The sequence below is a fragment of the Rhineura floridana genome, chromosome 19 (assembly GCF_030035675.1).
Source record: "Rhineura floridana isolate rRhiFlo1 chromosome 19, rRhiFlo1.hap2, whole genome shotgun sequence".
Lineage (NCBI taxonomy): Eukaryota > Metazoa > Chordata > Lepidosauria > Squamata > Rhineuridae > Rhineura > Rhineura floridana.
In genome coordinates, this window is record NC_084498.1 from 25,993,478 (window position 1) to 26,017,817 (window position 24,340).

At 50.2% G+C, this 24,340-nt stretch overlaps 1 protein-coding gene across 1 annotated transcript in view; it reads left to right on the plus strand.

The window, feature by feature from the left end:
* LOC133373481 (centrosomal protein of 164 kDa-like) overlaps nucleotides 1–24,340 on the plus strand; it is a 34,380-nt gene extending 10,040 nt beyond the window's left edge. Inside the window, exons 5-24 of the mRNA XM_061603271.1 lie at nucleotides 268–355; nucleotides 4,098–4,184; nucleotides 4,999–5,059; nucleotides 6,314–6,470; nucleotides 8,610–8,722; nucleotides 9,962–10,082; nucleotides 11,552–11,710; nucleotides 12,697–12,792; nucleotides 13,248–13,310; nucleotides 13,791–13,886; nucleotides 14,690–14,770; nucleotides 16,211–16,393; nucleotides 17,240–17,371; nucleotides 17,980–18,215; nucleotides 18,808–18,946; nucleotides 19,697–19,780; nucleotides 20,183–20,382; nucleotides 20,482–20,560; nucleotides 21,201–21,410; nucleotides 22,944–24,340. Coding sequence (XP_061459255.1) covers nucleotides 268–355; nucleotides 4,098–4,184; nucleotides 4,999–5,059; nucleotides 6,314–6,470; nucleotides 8,610–8,722; nucleotides 9,962–10,082; nucleotides 11,552–11,710; nucleotides 12,697–12,792; nucleotides 13,248–13,310; nucleotides 13,791–13,886; nucleotides 14,690–14,770; nucleotides 16,211–16,393; nucleotides 17,240–17,371; nucleotides 17,980–18,215; nucleotides 18,808–18,946; nucleotides 19,697–19,780; nucleotides 20,183–20,382; nucleotides 20,482–20,560; nucleotides 21,201–21,410; nucleotides 22,944–23,063 — 2,505 coding nt within the window. The 3' untranslated portion in view covers nucleotides 23,064–24,340. The remainder of the gene's footprint in view (nucleotides 1–267; nucleotides 356–4,097; nucleotides 4,185–4,998; nucleotides 5,060–6,313; nucleotides 6,471–8,609; nucleotides 8,723–9,961; nucleotides 10,083–11,551; nucleotides 11,711–12,696; nucleotides 12,793–13,247; nucleotides 13,311–13,790; nucleotides 13,887–14,689; nucleotides 14,771–16,210; nucleotides 16,394–17,239; nucleotides 17,372–17,979; nucleotides 18,216–18,807; nucleotides 18,947–19,696; nucleotides 19,781–20,182; nucleotides 20,383–20,481; nucleotides 20,561–21,200; nucleotides 21,411–22,943) is intronic.

The following is a 24,340-nucleotide window of genomic DNA, read 5'->3' on the forward strand; positions in this document are numbered from 1 at the left end:
ATCTGCCTTGCATGCAGAAGGTCTCAGGGTCAATCCTCCCCTGTGGCATCTCCAGGTAAGGCTTGAAATGTCCCCTGCCTAAAACCTTGGAGAACCACTGCCTGCCCGTGTGGACAGTACTGAGCTGGATAGTCCAGAGGTCTGACTCAGTATAAGGCAGCGATCTGTGCTGCGTCCTGTTCAAGACCAACAACATAAAGGTTTTCCTTTCCTTTATTACTATTATTATTGTTTCCCACCCCCCAACTTACTTCTCTTGCCCTGTAGATTCAGGGACCCAGTGGACCAACCAAGGGCGTCGGCGACAATGGGAAGGCCTCCCTCGACAGAACTGCATGCACATCCACTGCACCAGGTAAAACCTTTGGATTGGGGCTAGTCCCTATTGGGTTTCATGCTGAAGCCCACCCCACGTCCCTTAACTGTCTTCTCGGAATTGTAGAATAGTATTATTTATTTATTTATTGTACTTATATACCACCCCATAGCCGAAGCTCTTTGGTAGAGTTGGAAGGGGCCTCTACGGCCATTGGGTGAAGAGCCCCCTCTGCTTCCAGTCTTCAGGTTGACCCTTAACTGTGGCACAAGCATTCCCCCCCACCTCAGTTTTCCCTTCTGAAAATTGGGCACTGTGGCTTTTACCTCTTGCTTTATACATCATAGATGTCATACTTAAGCCAGAGAGACCTGGTCTCAAATCCCTGTTCAGTGATGAATGATTCCTTTCCTTCAGTCTAGCCTATCTCACAGGCTTGGTTTGAGGATAAAATAGGAAAACTTCATTGTTTACCGGCTTCACCCTCCTTGGAGGAAGGATGGGGGGGGAGGGGTATCGGTGGGTAAATAAGTATTCTGGCATGTGTGCGACAGAACACACACACACACACACTGTTGGGGAAGAGACAATCTATCACATTGAACTTGTTTGCTGCAAGGCCAAATCGGTAGATTGCAACACGCTCGATGTGGGTCCTCCCTTGGGACTAGTCTGGCAGCTCCAGCTGGTGGCCAGATTGCTGATGGGGGCAGACGGCCAACAGCACCTGACACCTCTGCTGAAACATCTGCACTGGCTACCCATCCACTACTGAGCCAGGTTCAAGGTCCGTGTATTAATTTACAAAGCCCTGCACAACTTAGGTCCAGGGTACCTTAGGGACCACCTGAATCCTTATATCCAAGGTCGATCACTGGGATCATCTGCAGGAGCGTCTTTGGATTTTTCCTGAGTTGGTGAGGATATGAATGCAAAACTGAGCCTTTAGTGTTGTTGGCCCACTCCTGTGGAATGTTCTTCCAGTAGGGATTCAGCAGGCGTCCTACGTGTGCCAGCTTTCAAACGTTTGCTAAAAACTTTTCTTATGCAGATAGTTAAGAAAAACTGTTTCCATAGTAGTCGGCTGATACCTGTTTTAAGCTGTGTGTGTGCGTTTTAATTATATTGTAATTGTTGTAAACTTGCTTTTTTGTTTTTTATGAAATTGGAGTATTCAAACATTTTTTAATAAATAAATAAATAAATGCAGCCTGGGGGTCACCAGTAACCTGGATTGGGGCTTTCTGATTAAGAGATGCCGGTTCCTCATTCCTTTTGCAAATAAGAGACTTGAGTTTAGGCCGAGTTGAATGAATGAAGCATCTTACATGAATAAACTGATTGATTTATTTCAGTTACGATGTTGCGTCTGTGGTCTTTTATCACTGCTTATGTTTATACTCCCTCACCCACTGGGTTGCTGACAGGCAAGTTCAAACCCCGATTAGATTGCCAAATTAATGAGTTCCGGTCACCCACAGCACTGGAAAGAGCATGGAGAATCGCCACCTTCATTGCACTGATGTGCCTCTATCTAGATGGTTGCAAACATTTTGCGGGTATGAATTCCATTCCAGACGGAAGCTCATTGCTCTCCATTTACTTTTTCCTCTGTGCAGATCTAGGCAGATGCCCTAGAGGCACGGATGGAGATGCCTCTTCAGGGGAAGACCTCTCCTCTTGGAAAGAGGATTACACCTGGTGGCTGAAGTGTCTCATCGACTCAGAGGTCGCCTCAGGTGACCAGAGCACATCTGACTCGGTCTGCACCGAAGACTTTGCGGCTCAGTTTAATGAAGGCCTGGTGGATCCCCTGCTGAGCCCTGAGGAGGAGAGGAGGGACCCCTTGGCTCTTGATGTCAGGCCTTTAAAACACAACCCTAGAGAGCCAGCTCATGCCGGCCCTTCTCTGCCTCTTGCGGACCTCCAAGCTGCCTCGGATTCTTACTCGGTAGATTTGGCAAGCAAGCGGAGAATTGCCCAGTCCCTTAAGGAAGGGTCTAAGGAGCAGCTGCGGCAGGCTTTGGCTCACGGCTCGAGAGAGCCCCCGTCCTTATGCATTCAGCGCAGAATCAGGAGCCTAGAGTCTCTAGAAGAGAAGATCTCTGGTCGTAGTCAGAAGTGGCCTGGTGGGATCTCCAGTGCCACAGATGCAGCCGACAGCCAGCCACGGGAAAGGATTCTTCAGCTCCAGCCCCTGAGCTCAAGGGAGGCATCTGCAGGCTTGGGAATGGGGATCTCTCCAGGAAGCGCCTTCTTGGGGCCACGGGAGGGGCGAAAAGGGTTGGAGAACTCCCTGGAGCAGGTTCAGGGCACTTGCAAAAGTTCAACGAGCCCATTGCTTCTGGAAGATTTGAGGCCTTCCCAGCCTCTCCAAGCTGCTGACATAACCATTTTGGATGGTGAATACCCACTGAGGACAGCGGGGGACTGCCACCCTGAGAAGGGGCAGTCTGGCCGCCCAAGGGGCTCATTGGACATGACCTGCCTGTGTGCCGTCAAAGCACCCCATGAAAGCTGTTTGGTGCCTTCTGATGGGGAGGATAGAGGTGGATTAAGCATGCCTTGGCCTCTTTATCCTCTGGGAGCCTGTGCCACTGGTAACATGCAGAGACTGGCTCTGTCGGGGCTTGGAATGAACACTGGTGCAACCAGGGTCCCTGTGGGGGGACCCTGCACGCTTCTAAGCCTGGCCAGCAATGGCTACGTGAGATGCAGGAAGGAATGGGCCATGGATGCTCATTGCGCAGAAGGGCACACTGAGGCTCTGGGATTGAAGGAGTGTGAGTTGGGGAAGGATCGTTCCCTTGCATCATTTACCTGTGGTCCCCCAGATGTTGATGGACTCCAGCACGGAACCTCCAGTCCAACAGCATTGGAGGGCCAGAGGTTCCCCTGATATTATGTGGTTTTTAAATGATATTTTAAAGAATACAAAGCATTTTGCAATCTTTATCACAAACCATTGGGTCAAGTCACTCTACCTTTTTACCAAGAGGGAAAACTGAGGCTGAAGGGATGGGTGACTTAGCCAGCACCTGCATAATAAGTCTGTGGCAGAGGCAGGTCTTGACCCCGGGTCCACCTGTGATTTTTGTGGCCAAGAGGGTCCATGATAAATGGTTCCAAGGACATTATTTAAGAAGCTAAGCAGCTGTTTTCTAATCAGTGTTTGGGATTTATATTTGCGCTCCCCAGGTGCAGTAATGCAGAATGGGTTTTTTTCGGGGGGGGGGGGGGAGAAGATTGACAACGCTTTCATAACATTTTATTTGAAAGAGGACTAAATTGGTTAAATTGCCCTCTAACCACACTGATGGCTTGAGCAAAGGAATCTGCTGTATTGGCTTTGAGGATGGAACATTATTTTTGTGACGTTTATATTCACCTTTTCCTCCAAGGAGCTCAAGATGGCATAGATGGTTTTCTTCCATTTCATCCTCACAACAACCCTGTGGGGTAGGTTAGGCTGAGACATAGTAGCTGGTTCAAAGTCACCCAGTGGGCTTTTTGGTTGAGTGAGGATTTTTGAACCTGCTTCTCCTCCATCTGGGGAACCTGTGCTTTCCCTGTCATTCCTGACCGTTATCCATACTGGATGGGGCTGATGGGAGCTGGGTGCCCAACACCATCCAGAGGGCCACAGGTTCCTCAACCCTGCTCTAACCGCTGCACCTTACTATTCCAGATTAGTTAATCCCAAATAAAAGAGCGAGAGAGCATCGCTTCTGACTCTGATGGCCTGGTAGCCCCAAACTTACCCTTCTGGTTCTCTCTTTAGATGGCAACTTGCAGGATAAGCACCACGGGCCCCCCAGTGGGCAGAACGAGGGCTGGATGGAGCACTTCAGGGGCAAACTTGTGGCAGGTGAGAGAATCTGAAGACGGGAGGGGCTGTGGCCGTGTTTGTGCGAATAGGCCGGGAAAGGAACTGTCAGGAGGGGTTAGGGTTAAGGGCTGGAGGAGACAGGAGGCTAATTGGGCACGGGAAATGTGCAGGGTAAGAGGACGGGAGCACACTTGGGTGTGTATTCAGTCAAATTGCATTGGGCAACGGCCTTTTTCAGTGGCAGCACCCTGTTTGTAGAGCCCCCTCCCCGAGGTGCGTGTGTCTCCCTCATTACTGACTTTCAGGAGGAATTTAAAAACATTCCTTGTTATGCAGGCATTTGATGGCTAAAAGACACTGTCCTGGTAACCCTGAACTCACTGGTTGAAAGAACAGTTTTTAGAATGTTTTTAAAAATTCTTTTATTATTGGCATGTTTGCTGCCCTGGGCTCCTTCTGGGGGAAGGCTGGGATATAAACTGAATTGCTTTGCTCCTCCTGGAGTGCTTCTGTCTGGCCAGGATGTGTCCTCAAACTGCAGTAATGCATCTTGGTAGCCTGAAAGGGGGCTCAGTCCCTCTCCCCAGGGAACTCTGGGGACTGCAGCTCTGCAGTGCACACGGGCCTCCTAATAACTCTCAGCCCCTTTCACAAACTACAGCTCCCAGGATTCTTTGGGGGACGCCATGACCATTCAAAGTGGTGTAAGAGCGCTTTAAGTGGATAGTGCAGATGAGGCCCCGTTTGCTTGCCTCGCTCCTTTTCCAGCTGGTTTTGGGGGTTGGGGGGAATATTGTGATCCTTCCCTCTCCCCGTCGTGCTTGAAAGCCAAGTGTTTCTCTTGCCTTCAAAGCAGCCGCTGGCCTCGACACAGAGAAGGCCCTCTCCTCACCGCCACAGCGGGACTTGCTGAGGTAAGCACGGATGAGCCTTGGACCAAGGTGGGTAGGTGGTTTAGCTGGAAGTGGCAAAATCTGTCAGTTTCGGGAACTTCTCAGTTTCTTGTTTTTTATTTATAGATACGTTTGTGTGCCGCTTTTCGTTTAAAACATCAAAGTGGTTTTCAACAAGTTTTTTTTAATAACCATACAATAAAAACATTAAAAATGCAATAAAAACAAAGGTCAGCTGTTGCAAAAAAAAGAAAAGCATCTTCTTCATTACCTGGCTAAGCCTGGTGGAACAGCAAAAGTTTTCAGCAGGCACTTAAAAGTGAAAACTGAAGGCGCCCGCTGAATCTCTGTTGGCAGAGCGTTCCAGAGAACTGGGCCAAGGACACTGAAGGCTCAGTTTTGTGTGGATGTTAAATGAGCCTCGCCAACATGGGGGACAACTCCCCATTTCTACATCAATTTGCAATTTTTTTCTTTTAAAGAGTCGGTAGGAAACTTCAAGTGCGTTTCTTGCACATTCCCCCCCCCCCCGCACTTGTCCCCTGATAGATGCATTTTCTAATTTGTATGCAGTATTGCCTCATGCAGTGGAGACTAGTGCCCCTGATGTCAGCACCTTGGACAGCAAAGCACCTTGGATGGTTCTTTGAAAGGTCAGACTAAAACCCGGAGCGGTGGATTCACTGCTCCACTGACATCAGAGCTACCATCTCCACTGGCCTAATGTACGCATGCTGGCTACCCCCTCCCTATGACCAGAGTTTTGTATGTTCTGCAATTTCATAGAATTCATTTCACTAAGGATCCAAGCTTTCACTTTCTTTTTTCTTTTGAAGAGCAAGGTACTAGCCCTCATGACTGTGAAAGCCTAAGGGCAACTCCTGCTGAAATCACAGAAGCCAGAGAGGTGGCTGGATAATGTTTTCGGTAGCTGGGAGCAGAACTTCAGTGACCTTGCCCCTGCTGTGCCTAGCAAAATAAAGCATGCAGATTTATGCAAATGTGCTCAATTTGCATAATTATACGGATCTAAGAGTCCACCTTTTTGCAATGCAGAATTTTAATAGATGGGTGTGTGCAAGTAGATAAATAAAAGCTTGGAGAGCACAGGCCTTGCCTATGGCCTTTCGGGCAATAGGGAATAAGATTGCATTTATTAAGTGCCTTTGTAGTGTTGGCTAGGACTCGATGCACAGGGCTATCTGCCTTACATGTTGTCCCAAGGGATCCCAGATCTTTCAGATCCTGAGCTCTGAATAAATTGTGGCCTTTCAGGTCTGTGGGCCCCAGTGACAGTGAAGAGGAGGAAGAGTTTGCTAGGCTGTGCACCACCAGCACCCACAGGACCAGCGAGATCTGGAAGCAGGACCCAAGGAAAGCAGCGGATCCTGGCTGGAAGGGAGCTGAGCGGGAGGGCCACAGAAATCACAAGGTAACTCCTGGCAGGTGCAGAGAACCTCCAAAGCAGGAGGTGGAGGGGACTGATGCATAGAGATGCACACTGCTGAGAAGGGCGAGCAGATATTCCTCTTCCCTCCCAATCAGTTTTCCTTTTGTGTTGTTGTTTTTTTAGATTGTAAACTTGAGGGCAGAGCCTATTTTTTTAAAGAATTTTTTTGGTGATTTGTAAGTTGTTCAGGGAGCCTTTTTGTGTGAAGAGCTGGAGAACAGCTCATTTAAATAAACAAATATTGTTAATAATAGCAATACTTATTGATTGATTATTTCTGAGGGCTTGCAGAGGAATTTGAAGTCCCATCTAGGAGTGTTGTACAGCAGGGATGGGGAATCTGTTGCCCTCCAGGTGTTGCCGGGGCTTCAGTGCCCATCAGCCCCCCCCCCCACAGTCAGGAATTATGGGAGTTGGAGTCCAGCAGCATCCAGAGGGCCACAGATGTCCCCTATCTCTGTACTTTGGCAACTATTGCCTAAGGGAGCCTTGAGAAGGGGGATGATGAGTTAATGCATTTCCCATCTTGCAGATTGCACCCATAGGAATTAGAGCAGGGTGAGGACATCTCCAAGTGCTGTTGGATTCCCCAGCAGTCCCAGACCCCAGGCAAGGCTGCCTTAAGGCTACACTGAGGAACAAGGGGCTGCCGTGGGCTCCTGCTGGGAGGTAGGGCGGGATATAAATCAAATGATAAATAAACAAACACCGCAGCAAACTTGCAATTCCTCGGTGAACTTGCAGAACTCGCTTCCATTTGCATCTTGCTTGTGGGCCCCTTTTGGGCCCCTGGAACGGAGGGTGCCGAACTAGATGCCCTGATCCTGCAGGGCTCCTCTGGTGTATGTGTGATTTGTGGCACGTTGGTCAAAAAAGCCACTCTCCCCAACCTGGCACCCTCCAGGTAGTTTGGACACCGAACTCCCCTCGGCCCCTGCCTGCACCAGCCATGTTTTGGACACCAACTCTCATCTGCCGGCATGGGGAGGCCGCCATGTTGGCGAAGGCTGCCCTAGAAGGCGGGCTGGGGAAGGCAGCAAAGCAAATAGAACATTCCGGAACCGGCAGGCTTTTCTCTAGGACAGGCCAGTGGGATTTCTTCTACAGGGATTAGAATTGGAAGAGGAAAACCTCTCACAGAAAAGGGCCCAGATCCGTGAAGCTGATGTGTCCCTGCGCGTTGCCCTCCAACAGAAAAAGGTACAGAGCCAAAGCCTGGGTGGGGGAGTCTGTGAAAATGACGGAGGCAGTGCCCCCCCTTCTTTTCACTGCCTTGTTTGGGTCAGGGGGCAGGAGGCGGGCACCTTCTGCATTCCTTACATTTAAAGCAGGATCATACCATTTTAAAAGAGCCATGGCTTCCCCCAAGGAATCCTGGGAACTGTAGTTAGTTAAGGGTGCTGCTGCGTGTTGTCAGGAGACCCCTGTTCCCCTCCCAGAGCGGTTTAGCAAACAGTCCCTTTTTCCAGGGAACTCTGGGAATTGCAGCTCCGTGAGGAGAACAGGGGTGTCTCCTAACAACTCTCAGCACCCTTACCTGTGAGAGTTGTCATTCAGATGCAGCAGAGTGCAGAAATAAACTGGTCTGTTAAGTCTGGCAGTTGAGGGAATAGAGAAATTTAAGGTTTATTACTAACAAGAGGTAAAACCATACATGTTGAAGCAGCCATGAAGCTTGCACTCAGGGCGCCGTCGCTAACTAACTGAGAGCAAAGACAGGAAGGGGAGGGAGGAAGGGGAGAAGCAAAGCCTGCAAAAGCAACAAAACACACTAGAGGAGGAATCAGCAGAAGGAAGAATGGATTGCCCTTCTGTCACACACACATGCGTCCAGTTCAGGTCACTTCTAACAGGCATTGGTGCTTTACTCCCAACATTAACAAACTGCAGTTCCCAGGATTCTTTTTGGGAATCCGTGACTGTTTAAAGTGGCATAAGAGTGCTTTCAGTGTAAGATGCAGATGGGCCCTTGTCATGGACCCTCAGGCAAAGTTGGTGGGGCCACTCTAGCCCTTGCCAACCCTGCTCTGAACTAGCCGTGATTTGGAAAGGAGCGGGGGAAGAAAGGGGAACAAAGCCCACACCCTACCCTACCCTGACACCTTTCCCTCCTCTTCCTAGCACGTGGCTCTGGAGCTAGAGACGGTACAGGAGGCCCTAGAGAAGAGCCAGAAAGAGGCGAGGAGGCTGGAGTTGCACGCGGAGGAGAGGCGGAGCAAAGCGGAGGAAGCCAGGTATTCGGGGCAGGGCAGAGTGGAGGCCCCGGCAAGTGGTGAGTCCTTGGCAGCCACCTGACATCGAGGGCTCCCCACCCCATTTGAGAACTGAGCAGGCTACTCTTTTATGTATTTACTTTGTTCCAACAGTTTATAATACTGCTTATAACGCCATGGTCTCTAAGCGGGGCACAGTAAGGTTCAAAAGATGCAATGACAATTAAAATAAGTTAAACCATTAAATGAGGAAAAAAGTCTGCTGGAATACGGAAAATCTTTAGCAGGCACCGGAAGCTCAAAGGAGAAGGGGGCCTGCTGTACCTTAACTGGAAGGGAGTTCCATAAAATTGGGCCCCCAATAATGAATAGATGGCTTCTTGTGGACACAAAATGTGCAACTGAGCCATGAGCGGTGGTCCCCCAATGCTCTCAGTGATCAGGCTGGGATATAAGGGATTTAATTAATTTATTTATTTATTATTTGATTTATATCCCATCCTTCCTCCCAACAGGATCCCAGGGGATCAGGCGGTCCTTAAGGTATGCTGGACCGGAGTTGTTCAGGGCCTTGTAAATAAATCCAAGAGCCTTGAACTTCACCCAGTCATGCATGGGCAGCAGCTGCTGTTGTTAATTTCATTTGTGAATCACTTGCTGTGAAGCATTTTGAAGTAATTTCACAATACAATAAAACCCATATACAAAACAATTGTGTAGATTAAAAACATGGCAGCATGTCGTGGTTGAACTTGTTCAAGTTTGGTATATATCGCAGCGGAGGGCAAAAATAAATAGTCTGATAAATAAATAATAGAAATAAATAGACTGCTGGTTGAAAGGATAAAGAAATGTATGGTTTATAAAGCTAGTCTGACTGCAGGCACACATGAGGCTTGCATTCACAGACACTATCTCTGCCTGATTAGAAAGGAAGAGGAAGGAAGTAAAGCCTGAGGAAAAACAACAAATAGTTACTGTTGCGTGTGAGTGCCACAACATTACTAAACAAGGAATCGGTGATGGAAGCCTGGTTTGCCTTTCTGTCTGTCACCCTCTCCTGGTCCAGGTTACTTGTTACAAGCATTGGTACTTTACCCTCAAACAGAGCAGAGCACCTACAAACCCCAGAGCACAGTGCCCCTTTCTCCTCTGCAGCTGGCCTGGAACACCATCTGCCACAACAGCCTTCTCCCTCCCCGTCTCTGGCCGTCCCCCAAATCCAGCACGTTCCTTCGGAACCTTTTCTCTGTTACTCAGGGCCGATCTGGTGCTTCTGGAATACAAGCGGGAAGCCTGCCGGAGGGAGATGCTGGCTCTGGAACAGGAGCTGAGCGTCCTGAGGCGACAGTGCAGCCAGTACGGGGCTGCCCAGGCCGAGGTGAGGAAGAGGGTTTCCAAAACCTTTGTGGAATCCTTTCCCCAGGGAGACTTGTCTGTGCTACTGGCATCCAGCAAAAACACCCTGCCAGTACTCGGCCTGCCCATTGGGGGACCCTCTTTCAGCAGTATAGGCGCAAATTCAGAAGTACAGGGTCCCTTCATTATAGTCGCAACCACACCACTTCCCCCTTTTTTGCTGCTGGATTGAGAATGAGATGTTTGGAGATGTCCCTAGGAGTCAATCAGCATGAGAGAGGAAAGTGTTAGCTACTGAGAAGAGTCTTCTCAGTGGCTGACTTACCTCCATTCACGCCAATCAGCAGGAAAGGACAAGGAAGGATGTTAGAAGACTCTTCTCACTCCCTTTTCATGCTGATTGGCTCGTAGGATGCTGGAAACATTGGGACCCTGCTCCTAAAACAGTAAAGGGTCTAAGACACCCCCCCGAGACCCTGGACGACTACACCCCTGCTCTCTTTAACAAGGGTTAGGAACCTGTTGCAGCCTAAGGGCCACATTCCCTTGTGGACAACCTTGTGGGGGCCACATGCCAGTGGTGGGCGGGGCAGAGGCAAAAGTGGGCGGAGCAGTGGATATGGCTCTTACCATTGCACAACAGGCTACAGTCCAGCCACACATATTATCAATACGGTTGCCAGTCCGCCACAAAACTCCTTAATCCATTATTCATTCATTCATTCATTCACTGCTTAATGCCAAAATAGGTTTCTAAGTGGCTTATGAAGTATTAAAAAACAGCTATGCAAATATTAAAATATAAACATCCATAGTATTTTAATCTATTAAAATATACACATCTGTAATTAAAATATCCAATAAAGCATAGAAGCATAGAGTTGGAAGGGGCATACAAGGCCATTGAGTCCAACCCCCTGCTGAATGCAGGAATCCAAATTAAAGCACCCATGACAGGTGGCTGTCCAGCTGCCTCTTGAATGCCTCCAGTGTCGGAGAGCCCACCACCTCCCTAGGTCATTGGTTCCATTGTCGTACCACTCTAAAAGTCAGGAAGTTTTTCCTGATGTTCAGTTGAAATCTGGCGTCTTGTCACTTGAGCCCATTATTCCATGTCCTGCACTCTGGGACGATCGAGAAGAGATCCCGACCCTCCTCTGTGTGGCAACCTTTCAAGTACTTGACGAGTACTTGAAATCCCATTAAATGCAATCCTGTTAAAACATAGCAATTAAAGCAGGAGGCTTGGGTCAAGAGATCAAGGGAACGTCTGTGTAAACAGGTGTGTGTTCACAAGCCGGCGGGATGCCAATGCAGATAGGGCATCTCAGATTTCAGCAGGGAGGGTGTTTCATAAAACGCGTGCCACCAGTGAAAAAGCCAGTCTCTGCGTCACCACAAGCCAACAAACAGTAGGCTCTGGAAGACTAACTAGGTTCCCGTTGTTGACCTTAATGCCCTAATTGGGCATTACCTTACCTCTGCCTCCAGCAGGTGTCTCAACTGGTCACTGAGCGGGAGATGCTGAAGGACCAGGTGCGCCATCTGGAGGACAACCTGTCTTCCCTGAAGCATCAGCTGAGGACCTCCAAGGCAGAGCTGACCTCCACGAAGGAAGCGGCAGAGGCCAGGACTGAACAGCTGCAGGAGGTAAGAAGGCTGTTGGTGGACTTTGGGTTGGCTGCCGTCTTAGCCCAGATGACCACTGGAGGTTGGCAACCATCTTAGAGGTCCCCTTCCAGCCACCAACGATGCCAAATGTGAATTTCAGCTCTGGGCAAGAAAGTTGGCTGGTCGCACATAACGGCAACTTCCAAGCTGTTCAGAAGGTCCCAGGTTCAGTCCTGGAGGGAGAGAGAAATGGCCACCACGGAGAACTCGTTGGCTTGATCAGAAATTACAAATATCCCAACTTATCCCTGCTGTTATTTCTAAGACTGTTGGCGTGGAAAGGCTTTGCTGCTCAGTGACAGAGCACACGCTTTGCATGCTATAAAGGTCCCACGTTCAACCTCTGGCTTCTCCAGACAGGATTGGCAGTGTCCCCCACTGGAAAACCTGGAGAGCTGCTGCCAGTCAGTGTAGGCAACTTTGAGCTAGATGGATTAATGGTCTGTATAAGGCAGCTTCCTGCCTTCCTAGAAATCCTCCTGCTCCTCTGAAGATTATGCTTGAGAAGATCAGAAATGGCTTGCCAGGAATCACACTGATCTCTTCCCACACTCCCAACCAGCCATATCACAGTGGAGGGAGCGCTGGGATGTAAACTGAGATCACACCCAGCTAGCCGGCTATCCCACCCCACCGCATCCAAGCCAAAAATGTGCCGTGCCCTACAACACGTGGCAGAACCCTTTCCAAAAAAGCAAGAATCCTGCGGCTGGCCTAAATGTGTGGATATTTGCATATGTTGATATGCATCAACATTCTTTCTTTTTTTTCATTCAGCAATATATAAAACCTGCTGAACAAACCTTCCCACATCATGTTTGCATATTAATCTTTCCGCGTTGGCCCCTTCAGCCAAAGCGAGAGGGGCCACCCTGTGTGATTTCTTCCAAGCGCAGGTCACTCAAGTTGTCGGGGAAGCAAGTGGGCGGATCCAGGGGCTGGAGCGGAGGGTCTTGGCCCTGCAGGCGGTCCTGTCAGAGAAGGAGCTGGAGCTGTCAAGGCTGTGTGAGGAACACGAGAGGCGGATGGAGATTCTGCAGCAAGAGGCTTTGCAAGAGAAGGTAGCTTTTTCTGAGGGGGGGGATTTCAGCTTCACTGCAGGTGGGCATCCTGCCTGTAGACCTTGTCCAGCCTCTCTTCGCCCTGATCCATGTCAGAGCCTGTTTGAGATTTTGGTAGATATACTGCGCCAGAGCGCAGAAACAACTGGCCTGTTAAGATGGGTTGTTGAAAGAATTGGGGGCCAATCTAGACTGTGCAATGAAGCCGCTTTTGCATATCATCAATTTAAAAAATAAAACTGCAGGGTCAAAACCTGACCCAGATTTCCAGGTTTGTATATATATATATAAAAAGATTCATAGGGTCGCCATAAGTCGTAATCGACTTGAAGGCATATCACAACCACCACCACCACAATCCTTGCCACTACTTGAAGTGCCTCTTTGTGCAAAGCTGCCTGAAAGCAGCAAAAGACCACCATGGCTGTGAAGGCATCTTTTCTTTCCGCCTGCAGGTGAAAGAACTTGCTCAGCTGCGGGAGGAGCTTCAGGGTGAAAAAAGTCAGGCCCTGCAAGAGGTACGTGCACAGCGTCCGCTGGCTGCTCTTCTGCAAGAATTTCCCTTGTATGCACCCCACTGAAATGGACGCAACGAGGAAACACCCTTAGGGGTCGCCGCCTTAGCTGTAACTGGAGAGTTTGCTCTATGGCTGTTCTGCAACCAGAAAATCCAAATTCTGCAATCAGGATGAGCTGTTTCAACTGGTTTGTTTCAGTTGCTTCCCCGTGATTCAGGTAGGGCTGGGAGATGGGCCCGAGGCTTTTTCTCCACAGCCGTTAAAGCTAGGAAGTCGCTTTTATTTTTGCTTACTTTTCTACCAAAAATGAAAGTTGTGATTTTTCTCGGGACTATACGTCCCAGTCGTATCATGCTTATGTAGGTGCAGGCATGCACAGTGATTTTGCTGACCTTGACAAGACATCTCCTCGCAAGAGGTGCCTCTTTAGTTATCCAAAGGGGGATGATGGATTTTCCAACCCCAACCCCTCTCTCTCAGTTTGCAGTTAGCGCGGAGCAGGCAAAAGCCAAGGCCTTCCAAGAGCAAGCGGCCACCTTCGGGAAAGAAATCGAAGACCTTCGAAAGACCGTCAAGGTCATCCCCCATGATGCTTTGAGGCATGGGCTGTTGCCGGGCTGCCCTTGCATTGATTGTAACACATTGGGGTCCTTCCCTTCTCTCAAGACATTCACTTGTAAGGTTTGGGGGCCTCCCCTTTTATCCACACAGCCACCCTATGAGGTAAGCTGAGGCAGACTGATCCACAGTTGCTCAGCAAGCTTCACGGCTGAGAAGCAATCTGAATGATGGAAAGGGCCCTAGCTCAGTGGTGGCACATCCGTTTTGCGTGCCAAAGGCCCCAGGTTCAATCCTCACCTGGGGAAAACCCCTGCCTGAAACCCTGAAGAGCCGCTGCCAGTCGGGGCAGATAATATTGAGCTAGGTGGACCATTGCCACCCTGGGCTCCTGATGGGAGGAAGGGCCGGATATTAATCAAATAATAAGTAAATAGAATTGATCTGACTCAGTCTAAACCAGCTTCCTGTTTTCCTAAGGCAAGGAAGGGGGGGTCTCAGGGCCCAAATGTGTCCCTCCAGGCCTCTCTCTCCAGCCCCCAAGATCCTACCCAGGCCACAGCCCTCTCCAGCCGAGGTCTGCGCTCTCCTTGAGCACTTTTGCCTGGCCGGAACATGTCCGTAAGTGTGACAGTGCTTCTTGCTTGACTAGATGGAGAAAGAGCGGGTGTGTGTCCATGTGCGTGTAGGAACCTCAGACTTTTGTATGGCTGGAATGCTGCACCCTGTACACAGGCAAAAGTGCCCCCCCCGTCCTAAGGTTAACCAGCCAGGAGGTTTCATTCTGTGGGCTTCTCCCGCCCCCCTCTGTTTCTACCCAGGAGCGAGATGCGGAAATTGCCCGGCAGCAGGTGGCCACGAAGCAGCAAGCAAAGGTGCTGAAACAGGAAGCCACGGAAATGGTAGGGACACATCACAATTCATGCTGTTCTCCCTCTGCCCTCAGCAGTGCCACGATTGTAATTTTTCATTGCAAATGTGTATAGGTTTAGGCAGCAGCAAGCGCACAGGCCCCTCTTCCAAACCCAACTAAGGTCCCATATAAAAAACTCGCCTATTCCTGCTTTCCTTCACCGTTTCTCAGAGCTGGTTGAAGTGTGATTCTCCCCATGCTCATGCTGCAGGAAAGCCAGTCCTGACCAGAACGTTGCTGCCCGCGGACAGCGTAAATGTTTCAGCGCCTCCGATTTGTGGCTGCACTGCACTTCCCTGGGTGCTCTTAGGGGCTAGGGTGCACGCCCTGGAAATATAGGCCTCACGCCAAAGTACTTACCAACACAGCCCACACAAAGCAAGGTCCAACCCTGCTGAAATGCATTGTACATGGGGGCTGCCCTTGAAAACGACTCATAAGCTTCAACCGGTGCAAAATTCGGCTGCCGGATATAACACCGATTCTGAACGATCTACACAGGCAGCGCATTTGCTTCTGGTGTTGGCGCTTATTATTATTATTATTGTTGTTGTTGTCTTTATTTATACCCCGCCATTTTTCCAAAACTGGAACTCATGGCGGCTTCCAGATAAAAAATACATATAATCTTTCAAGCCCTGAACGGCTTGGGACCCAAACACCTGAAAGAGCAACTCTCTGTATGCCATCCCGTTCCTTCTCCATCTCCCATTGCTGTGGCGTCTGGTTTTCCTTTGCCCATGCACTGTGAAATCAAACCACACGGGGCCGTTGATAAGCTGATCGGGGCTGCCTTCATCCCACATTTTCGGCGGGGAGTATGGAAGAAGGATCCATTTTCCAGTCCACCCTGTGTTCTGCTGCAGTCAGTCTTCTGTCCAAAACTACATTATTCATCCTAACTGTTTGCTGCAGTGAAATTATGTAACTTTAGTAATTTCCATAGTGAATTACACAACTTACGTTGTCACTAAGATGTTCCGCCCCATTCATTTCAGTGCAAAGGAAACATAAACATGTAATCAAATGCCTATCACCTCTGGACTGAAAGCATCAACAGCAGTGAATACCAACAGTATTTCCTGGATTGCTTTCCGTTCCAGACATGAGGCGAAGAAGCGGAGATGTGAAATTTCCACTCCTGTTTCTGTTTTCATGGGAATTGTCTGACATCCGTAGCAAGGAGACATGTCTTTAGCTGCTCTGGTTATGTCAGGTGTATGGCTGGTGAGGTGTGACTTGAGGGAATCGGCCTTGCGGACCAAATTTGGATCTCTGCTGACCTTAATTCAGCTCGTAGGCTGGAGGTTCCCAAGTAAGGATTGTAGAGATCCCTTTTTGGAGGGGAGAGTGTTTCTGAAAGGAACCCCTCTCGGTCTGCCCAGTACCCCAAGCGTGGGACCAACCCTTCTCTCTGGCCTGTTCGCAGGTTGAGCATGCACTGCTCCAGGAGCGGAAGAAATGGGAGGCTGAGACAAGGGCTGCCCTCCAGATGCAACGTGAAGCCCTGGAAGAGCAGGACCGGAGGATGCAGGTGGATCTCCAGGAAGCACAGCAAAAAGAGAGGAAGAGCAGCCTTGCCTCGCAGGACGAAACAGCCGACCTCCGCAAGGTCAGTGCTCTGATACGGAAGTTGTTTAAGAGGAAGGGCGATTCCACCGGCTCCATGATCGCTCCTGGCAGATGCAGGCTAGGTGTTATGGGGCAACTCAATGAAAAAGGAGGTATGTAGACCGGGCATGGAGGAACTTTCTCAGCCCAAGGGCCGCATTCCTTCCTGAGCAACCTTCCGGGGGCCACATACCGGGAGTGGGCAGGTCCAGGGGCAAAATTGGATGGAGTAACAGATGCAATTTACTTTGTACCTGAGCCTACCTTCCAGCCATGCAAAAGCCAAAGGTTTCTTTACATGCACGTCCCTGCGCAGACAAGCAAGAGGCATTATCAAGGGAACCACACGTGGGACACTCCGCAGGCCACGCCCCTCCCTGGCTCTGCTGCTTGCCTTTCTTGAGGACCTTTGCCTGGCCACAACGTGTCCAGGAACTCTGATCCTGCCGCTTGCTTACTTGGATGGGAATGGGTGTGTGTGTGTATGAATATGAATATATGTGTTTTATTTATTATTTTAGTGGAGCTATTTATATGCAGCTTAATCACCGGCATTTCCAAGCAGTGATTAGAAATATTTGGGGGAGGAGGGTGGAACCTGTGATTTTTGCATGCCTGGAATTTACCCTGCCGCACAAAGGCAAGAGTAACATCTGTCACTCAGCCCATTTTTGCCTCTGCTCCTCCCCACCACCACCAGTGGCACACACAGCCCTCCAAAGGACTGCCTGCAAGGAAAGGTGTCCCTTGGGCTGAAACAGCCTTCCCACCCCTGACACAGGAGAAGGAGAGAGCAGGGCAGGGAGGCTGGAATTAGGAAAAATTCTCTGTCGTTTTGGGGCTGTAGAGGATCCAGGAGCTGGAGATCCAGGCCCGGACATCCGAGTGTGAGAAGAGAGGGGCGACGGACGAGCTCCAGGTGCTTCTGCAGGAGGAGAAAGCGCATGCGCTGAGGAGGCTGCGGGAAGAGCTGGAGCAGGTGAGGGTGGAAGAAGCACGCCGCTAAAGCACTCCAGAATTCCCTTCCCATGTAAACAAGAGTCGTAGCTCCAGGATGATAAGGCAGCTTTTGTGGTGCCACCTCTCTTCTCCTTCAGACCCCTCCTCCAAATTCCCCTTTTTCCATGGAGCCTTGGCACAACCCTCTAGTCCTCATGGCCTGCTTCAGGGGTGGGGTGCCTTTTCCAGCCTGAGGGTCACATTCCCTCATGGGCCAGCCAGGCAGAAAGCTGTCAAGGAGGGCCCAGAGCAGGGCTGCTGGGAGGTTTGGCCTGGGGAGGAAGAACATAGGAAGCTGCCTTGTGCCAGGTCAGACCACCGGTCCACCCAGTTCAGTACTGCCTACACTGGCTGGCAGCAGCTTTCCAGGGTTTCAGGCAAGGAACGTTCCGGTCCTACCTGGAGATGTCAAAGATTGAACATGGGACCTTTATAGCATGCAAAGCATGTGCTCTGTCACTGAGTAACGAGGACTTTCCCTGCGAATAGATGTAGAAATAATAGCAGTGGTAAGTTGGGATATCAGCGATTTGTGATCAAGGCAACAAGTTCTCTGTTGTGGCCGTTTCTCTCTCTCTCTCTGCCTAGGAAAGGATGCAAGAGAAGGAGGAGGGGAGAACAACGTTGCAGCAGATGGAGGACACACAGCGCCTCCTGCTGGCCGAGCAGCGCGAGGCGGCCTTCAGGGCGAGGGACTCTCAGGAGGCGCTCAGTGCACTGGCCGATCGCTCCGTGGCCAGGGAGGTGGCCGTTGCCTGCCTGCGGCTTCAGGACCTGCTCCCCCAGAAGTCTGACATGCCTACCCTAACCCAGATGTTGCAAGGGTACAAGCTGGTTAATTCACTCCCCTTCAATATGAGACAGGCACCGCCGTCTCTGTTATATTTTCAGCACCCGCTGAAGACCTTCCTCTTTCAGCAGGCCTTAACCGTCTGTGCCTGTATTGGAATTGTTTTTGAGATGTTTCTAAAGTGGTTTTTTAAATAGATAGATAGATAGATAGATAGATAGATAGATAGATAGATAGATAGATATAGATATAGATATATTAAATGTTTTAAGACATTTTAAGATTTTTTAAAAAAAATGTTTTGTTTTTAAGATTTTTTTTGTATTTTATCGCTTGTTGTTTTCTGCTCTGGGCTCCTTCTGGGAGGAAGGGTGGGATAGAAATTTACTAAATAATAGTAAATAATAAAATGGGAATGGCACTCTCTCTTTCTGAGTCTAAGGTCACCCAGTGATTTTCATGGCTGATTGGGGATTAGTCCCGCAGTGAGAGTGACCTGTCCTTTCTTGGGCTGGCGTGGCCCTGTCCACACGTGACCGTGTACATTTGGGGGGAAGGGCCGCACGTCCTCAAAAGAGCCCTGCAGCCCTGCCTCCCATCTCAGGCTGCCTCTTGTCCTTCCCAAGGAGCCCAGCCCTCCTCTCCTCCAGCCGCGCGCTCCAGGCCTTGCGAGAGGTGACAGAAGAAACTCAGCGGTACCTCCAGGACCTAAAGCGTGAGGCAGAGGTGCAGAGGCACAGTGCCCTTCAGTTCCAGGGGGAGAAGGTGAGCGGAGTGGAGCAGCACTCTCCCTAGACAGGAGCAGGCTGGGTATCTACGGCAGGGCAAGGCATCTTTTTCAGCCCCAAGGGCCACCTTGCCCCATCAGGAACCTTCCAGGGGCCGCATGCCAGCGGTGGGCAGGGCCAGAGGCAAAAAGGGGGTGGAGAAATAGATTTCACTCCAGCCTCATGAAAGTCAGAGGTCGTTACGCACTTACAGACACCTCTCCACCCAGCATTTTCGCCTTCCAGGGACCCTTTCCAGCCAGGCAAAAGCACTCGAGGAGGGTGTAAAACAGAGCTGGGGAGAGGCCCGGGGTCCACATAGAGAGGGCGGGGATGTCCCTGACCCTGCGGTTCCTCATCTCCGAACTAGGGAGACTGCCATGTCCAGACCCATGACCCTCTCTTTTGAGCTTCATGACTGTGTTCTTACTGGTCACAGGATAAGTAAGAGCTCATACTTCTTTGAGGTCATACCTTGCTTTGTTCCAGCTGTGTGTGTGTACAAAAGCTTGGTAACTCCTGCACTCAAGTGTGCCTTAACTCAGGCTCCGGCCACGCCCATTGCAAAAGACCTCGGGTTCCAATGATGGGGAAATAAACTGGCTGCCAGTCCGAGTTCAGCACCCTGTAGCAGACCAGGTAGGCCAAAGGGTCCGGCTCAGTAGGAGGCAGCGTTTAGACGTTTGTTCCAAGGGCAGCCGTTTAATTGCTCAGGCAACCGCTGTGGGGTTTTTTTCTGCCATGTCAGGAGCGAGAGTTGAGGCAGCAACAAGGTCAGCTTCACCTGGAGAGCCAGGCTGCTCTGGAAGCCCTGAAGGAGCGGCTGTTCCAGGTGAGTCCGTCTGCATTTGTGCTGCTGCCTTCGGCTGCGTTTCATGCAGCATCAGAGGATGGGCTTCAAATAACATCTGCCCGCCGCTGCACGTTTAACAGGAAAATATTTTTGTGCCACCCTCTGACCATATTGGCCAGGGTTTGAGGCTTGGCCCTGGAAATAGCTGCCAGGTCTCGCATTTCTGCTGCTCCCTCCGAACAGCGTTTGAGCCCTGTGGGAACATCACAAGCTGCCTTACATTGACCCAGACCCTTGGTCCGTCCAGCTCAGTATTGTCTACACTGAGCGGCAGCAGCTGTTCAGGGTTTCAGGCAGGGGGCGTTCCCAGACCTAGCTGGTGACTGACCCTGGGCCCTTCTGCATGCCAAGCTGAGCTGTGTCAATCGGATTCCCCTGCAGGCGCACATGAAAGACATTGCTACCTTGCAGCGCAGCTGGGTGAGGGAGGCGGGGGCGAAGGGACACCCCTCGCGGCGCCCACAGCTGCAGAAGGATGGCGAGGTGCAGCCAAGCCAGAGGAACGTGACCTGCTGGAGGGCCAAGGCAGCCCGTCAGCTGGCCAAAGAGTTCAAGGAGGACCTGGCCGCGGAGGTGGAGAGGTGAGTGTCACAGGAAGGATCGGGAAGGTCGGGTCAGTTTGGGAGTACGGGTGGCGCTACGCCCAGAGGATTGGTGGCTTCCTCTCTCTTTCCTTCCAGGCGCCGGTCCAGGAACAAGTCCGGGGACTTTCCCGGGGACTTGGAGGCGTCAGAGTCAGAACTCGGACAGTTCTCCATGGTAAAAAGGAACAGGTGCCGGGGGGGGGAGTTTAGTTGGGAGGTGTGGCCCATGCATTCTCAGCACCGAACCATTGGCCCCCCTGAGCCTCTCTGTCCAATGGGTCCATGGTTCGGTGGCAGAGCATCTGCCTTGCGGGCAAGGCGGCCCCAGGCTCAGTCACAGCATCCCCGGGCAGAGCTGGGAAAGAGATTCCGGCTTGAAACCCTGGGGAGCCGCTGCCGGTCAGTGTGCGGAATGGACCAGTGGCCTGACTAAGGCAGCTTCATACCAGGGTCTGTAAGCTCCATGGCGGAGCGTCTGCTTTGTATGCAAAAGGTCCCAGGGTCAAGCGCCAGCTAGGTCTGGGAACGTCCGCTGCCTGAAACCGCTGAAGAGCTGGTGCCGGTCAGTGCAGGCAGTACTGAGCTGGGTGGACCAATGGGCTGTAGCTCAGTGGCAGAGCATTTGTGTGGCATGCAGAAGGTCCCAGGGTCAGTCCCCAGCAGCATCTCCAGGTAGGGCAGGGTGTGTGCATAGAGGGACCTGCAGGGCTACGTCTGACCTCCAGATCCTCTGCCACCGGATCTGGTCTGTGCCCTCCGTGCTGGTGATCTGCATATTCCAGCCTTTTCTCTCCCTCCCACATGCTTTTCCACAGAGCCAGTGTGAATACCCCTGCTTTGCCTGCTCTCCATCGCCGAATGGAGCACCTTTCACGAGTCAACGCCTTTTCGGCACCCCAGAACTGCTGCACCATCCGCAGAGCCGAACCCAAGAGCTTCGGGCAGAAAACACGACGTACTGCAGAGGCAGCGTGGACCATCGTGGTGGCCTGTGGGAGGATCTCGTCAACACCTCCAGAAGCAAGGTAGGAGCTTGTTTCAGCTCTCTTCAGGAGGAGTACAAAGGGCATGGCTTGGGTCCTGCAGGAGCGCAGGAAAAATCGCAACAACCGGAATTATCTGGCTTACTGAGAACCTGTGGTTTCAATTTTAAAAAAGCAAGTTTCCAGCCCATATGGCTGTGAAGATATGCTGGGAAGTGGCCTGCTGAGATCTGAGAAACTCGAGGGGATGACTGAAGATTTTGAATGGTTGCGGGCAGCAGTTCAGCACCTTGCACAGTGCGTCACTGTTCCCGTGATAGCAAGACAAAAACAAAGTATACATTTTTATTTTGCAGAATATGTTATGTAAAAAAAGGAGAGGAGCTTGCAATTATGCAAAATTTGGTTCAGTTTGCATAATTTATTCGCATTGCAGAATCTAGCTTTTTCAGTGCAGATTTTTGATTGTCTCAGTACAGAATTGCAAATGTGACGCAGAGTATGCTCTGCCTTGGGCCACCCAGGGGCCTCTGAGAAGGGATTCTCAGCACCCTCGGACAAGAGCAGTTCTTCAGCTAGCCTTCAGCTGGAAGCTGTGAGAGCAAAACTGGTTTCAAAGTTGTGTATGCTAGAGGAGAAGACACTTTTTTTTACTGTAGATGTTCACTTGCAAACGACAGCATCTCAAACGTTTAAATTTAATAATTTAATAATTTTAACATTTTAACATCTCAACTTATTTTTAGCATCTTAGTATGCTAGTATATTTGTATTTTAGTATGTTTAAATTGTTCTATAAATGGTTTTAATTGTATTTTGCTGTCTTGCTTGCTGTGAACCGCCCAGAGAGCTTCGGCTATGGGGCGGTATAGAAATTTAATAAATAAATAAAATAAATAAATAAAACGTTGGTGGCAGTAACTCCGGCCGCACAGAAGTGCCCAGGCTGAGCTTATTGTGGATCATTTATTATGCAAATCAGGCCTTGATGGTGGGCCCTTTCCCTGGCAAAAAGCACAGATGAGGGAAGACCTGATTCGGATGAGGGCTTTCTGATCCATTTTCAGCTCAGTTCAAACCCTAATTTGCCCCTGAAATTGGCAAAGCAGCGCATGAGATCTGGGACTGTTATCCCAGGTCTGCAAACAGGTCTGTGGAGAATCTGTGCCTTAGACAAGGCTATGGGTGCTCTGATCCTCTGGATCAGGTCAGTGGCCCATTTGGGCCAGCATCCTGTTTTCGCAGTGGCCGACCGACCACGTGCTTCTGAGAAGCCCACAAGCAGGACCTGAGCGCAACGAGTACCTGACTCCCCTTAGCTGTTACTCAGGGCATTCCTGCATCCAACAGTGGAAGTACAATACAGCTATGGTGGCTAGTAGCCATCGATAGCTTTATCCTCCATGGATTTGCCTAGCTCCCTTTTAAAGCCATCCAAGCTGGTTACATCTCATGAGATCATTAACTATGCACTATGTGAAAGAGTATGTCCTTTTCCCTGTCTTCTGTTTCCTACGTTGGGTCCTAGCATTAGGACAGAGAAGGGAGTTTTGCCTTTCTAGCTTCTTTCTCCAGGCCAGGCGTCATTGTGCCACCACCTCCTGCATCCGTCCCGCTCTCCTTCCTGCATTTCAGAGGCCCCTGACGGCAGAGCTCGCCTCCCCTCACCTCCAAGGGAAGAGCAGCTGGAAGTAGAAGTCTCGCAAAGGAGTTAAGGCGGCAAGCAGAGTGGAAAAGCTTCACCCAGCAACAGTGGCGGTGCGCAAACTGCAGTGCAGGAAGGAGTAACCGTGAACGACACACACACACATTTGTGTTTATAAAACCTCAATTGTTTGCTTCTTAGCTGCAAAACATTGGAGGGGCAATTTAGAGAGGAGAAACTTGGGGTGGGGAATAGAAGAGGTGCTTAACCCTTCCTCTGCTCACAACTTTTCTGTTTAAAATTTCCCTTTCAAGCTGTCCAACACGCATAGAGTTTCAGACACACATTTACTTTGCAACCACCCTTCTAGAAATGTAAGAAGTTGCCTTGTACTGAGTCAGACCACAGGTCCATCTAGCTGAGCACTGTCAACACTGGCTGGCAGCGTCTCTCCAGGTTTTCCAGCATGGAATCTTTCCCGGCCCTACTTGGAGATGCTGTTGGGGACTGAACCTGGGACCTCCTGCATGCAAGGCAGGTGCTTTACCCACTGAATGATGCCCCCACCACCACCTTTCAAGTGGTGAACAGACTTGGTGTTGGAGGGAGTGAAGGAAGAATGAGGTGTGGGGGGAATGAAGCATCAACACTGCCCTCTGCTGCTCTGCGGTGAAAAAAGGCCATTAAATTGGAGCACTCATATGCCCGCCTGGCCTAAACCGTGTGTGCTGGCTAGAGCTAATGGGAGTTGTAGCCTAGAACAGCTGGCGGGCACCAGGTTGGATGTAGTCAAGTTTGCACCATGGATAGAACAACAAAAACCCCATGCAGAGTCCTGGTTTTAAAGTACATTTGTATACACCCTCTGATCTGTAATAGAGAGCTAATAGTGGCCTACTTTATAAGACTGTTGTAAGGATATATGCATGAAAACACTAAACACGTAGTTTCTAGAGGGGTAGCCTCATTAATCTCTTGCAGCACCTTAAAGACTAACACATTTATTATGTCACAAGCTTTTGTGAACTATAGTCCACGCCATGATAGCTTGCACCATCTACAAATAGTTTATATAAAACTATGCTAAATAGAGAGCCAGTGGTGGTGTAGAGGTTAGAGTGTTGGACTACGTCCTGGGAGACCTGGGTTCAAATCCCCACTCAGCTGTGGAACTCACTGGTTGATGATCTTGGGCTGGTCTGACCTACTCATAGGGTTGTTGTGAGGATGAAATAGGGAAGGGGGGGAGAACCACATATGCCACCTTAAGATCCTTGCACGAAAGGTGGGATATAATTGTAATACTTAAAATAATGTGAATGTGATG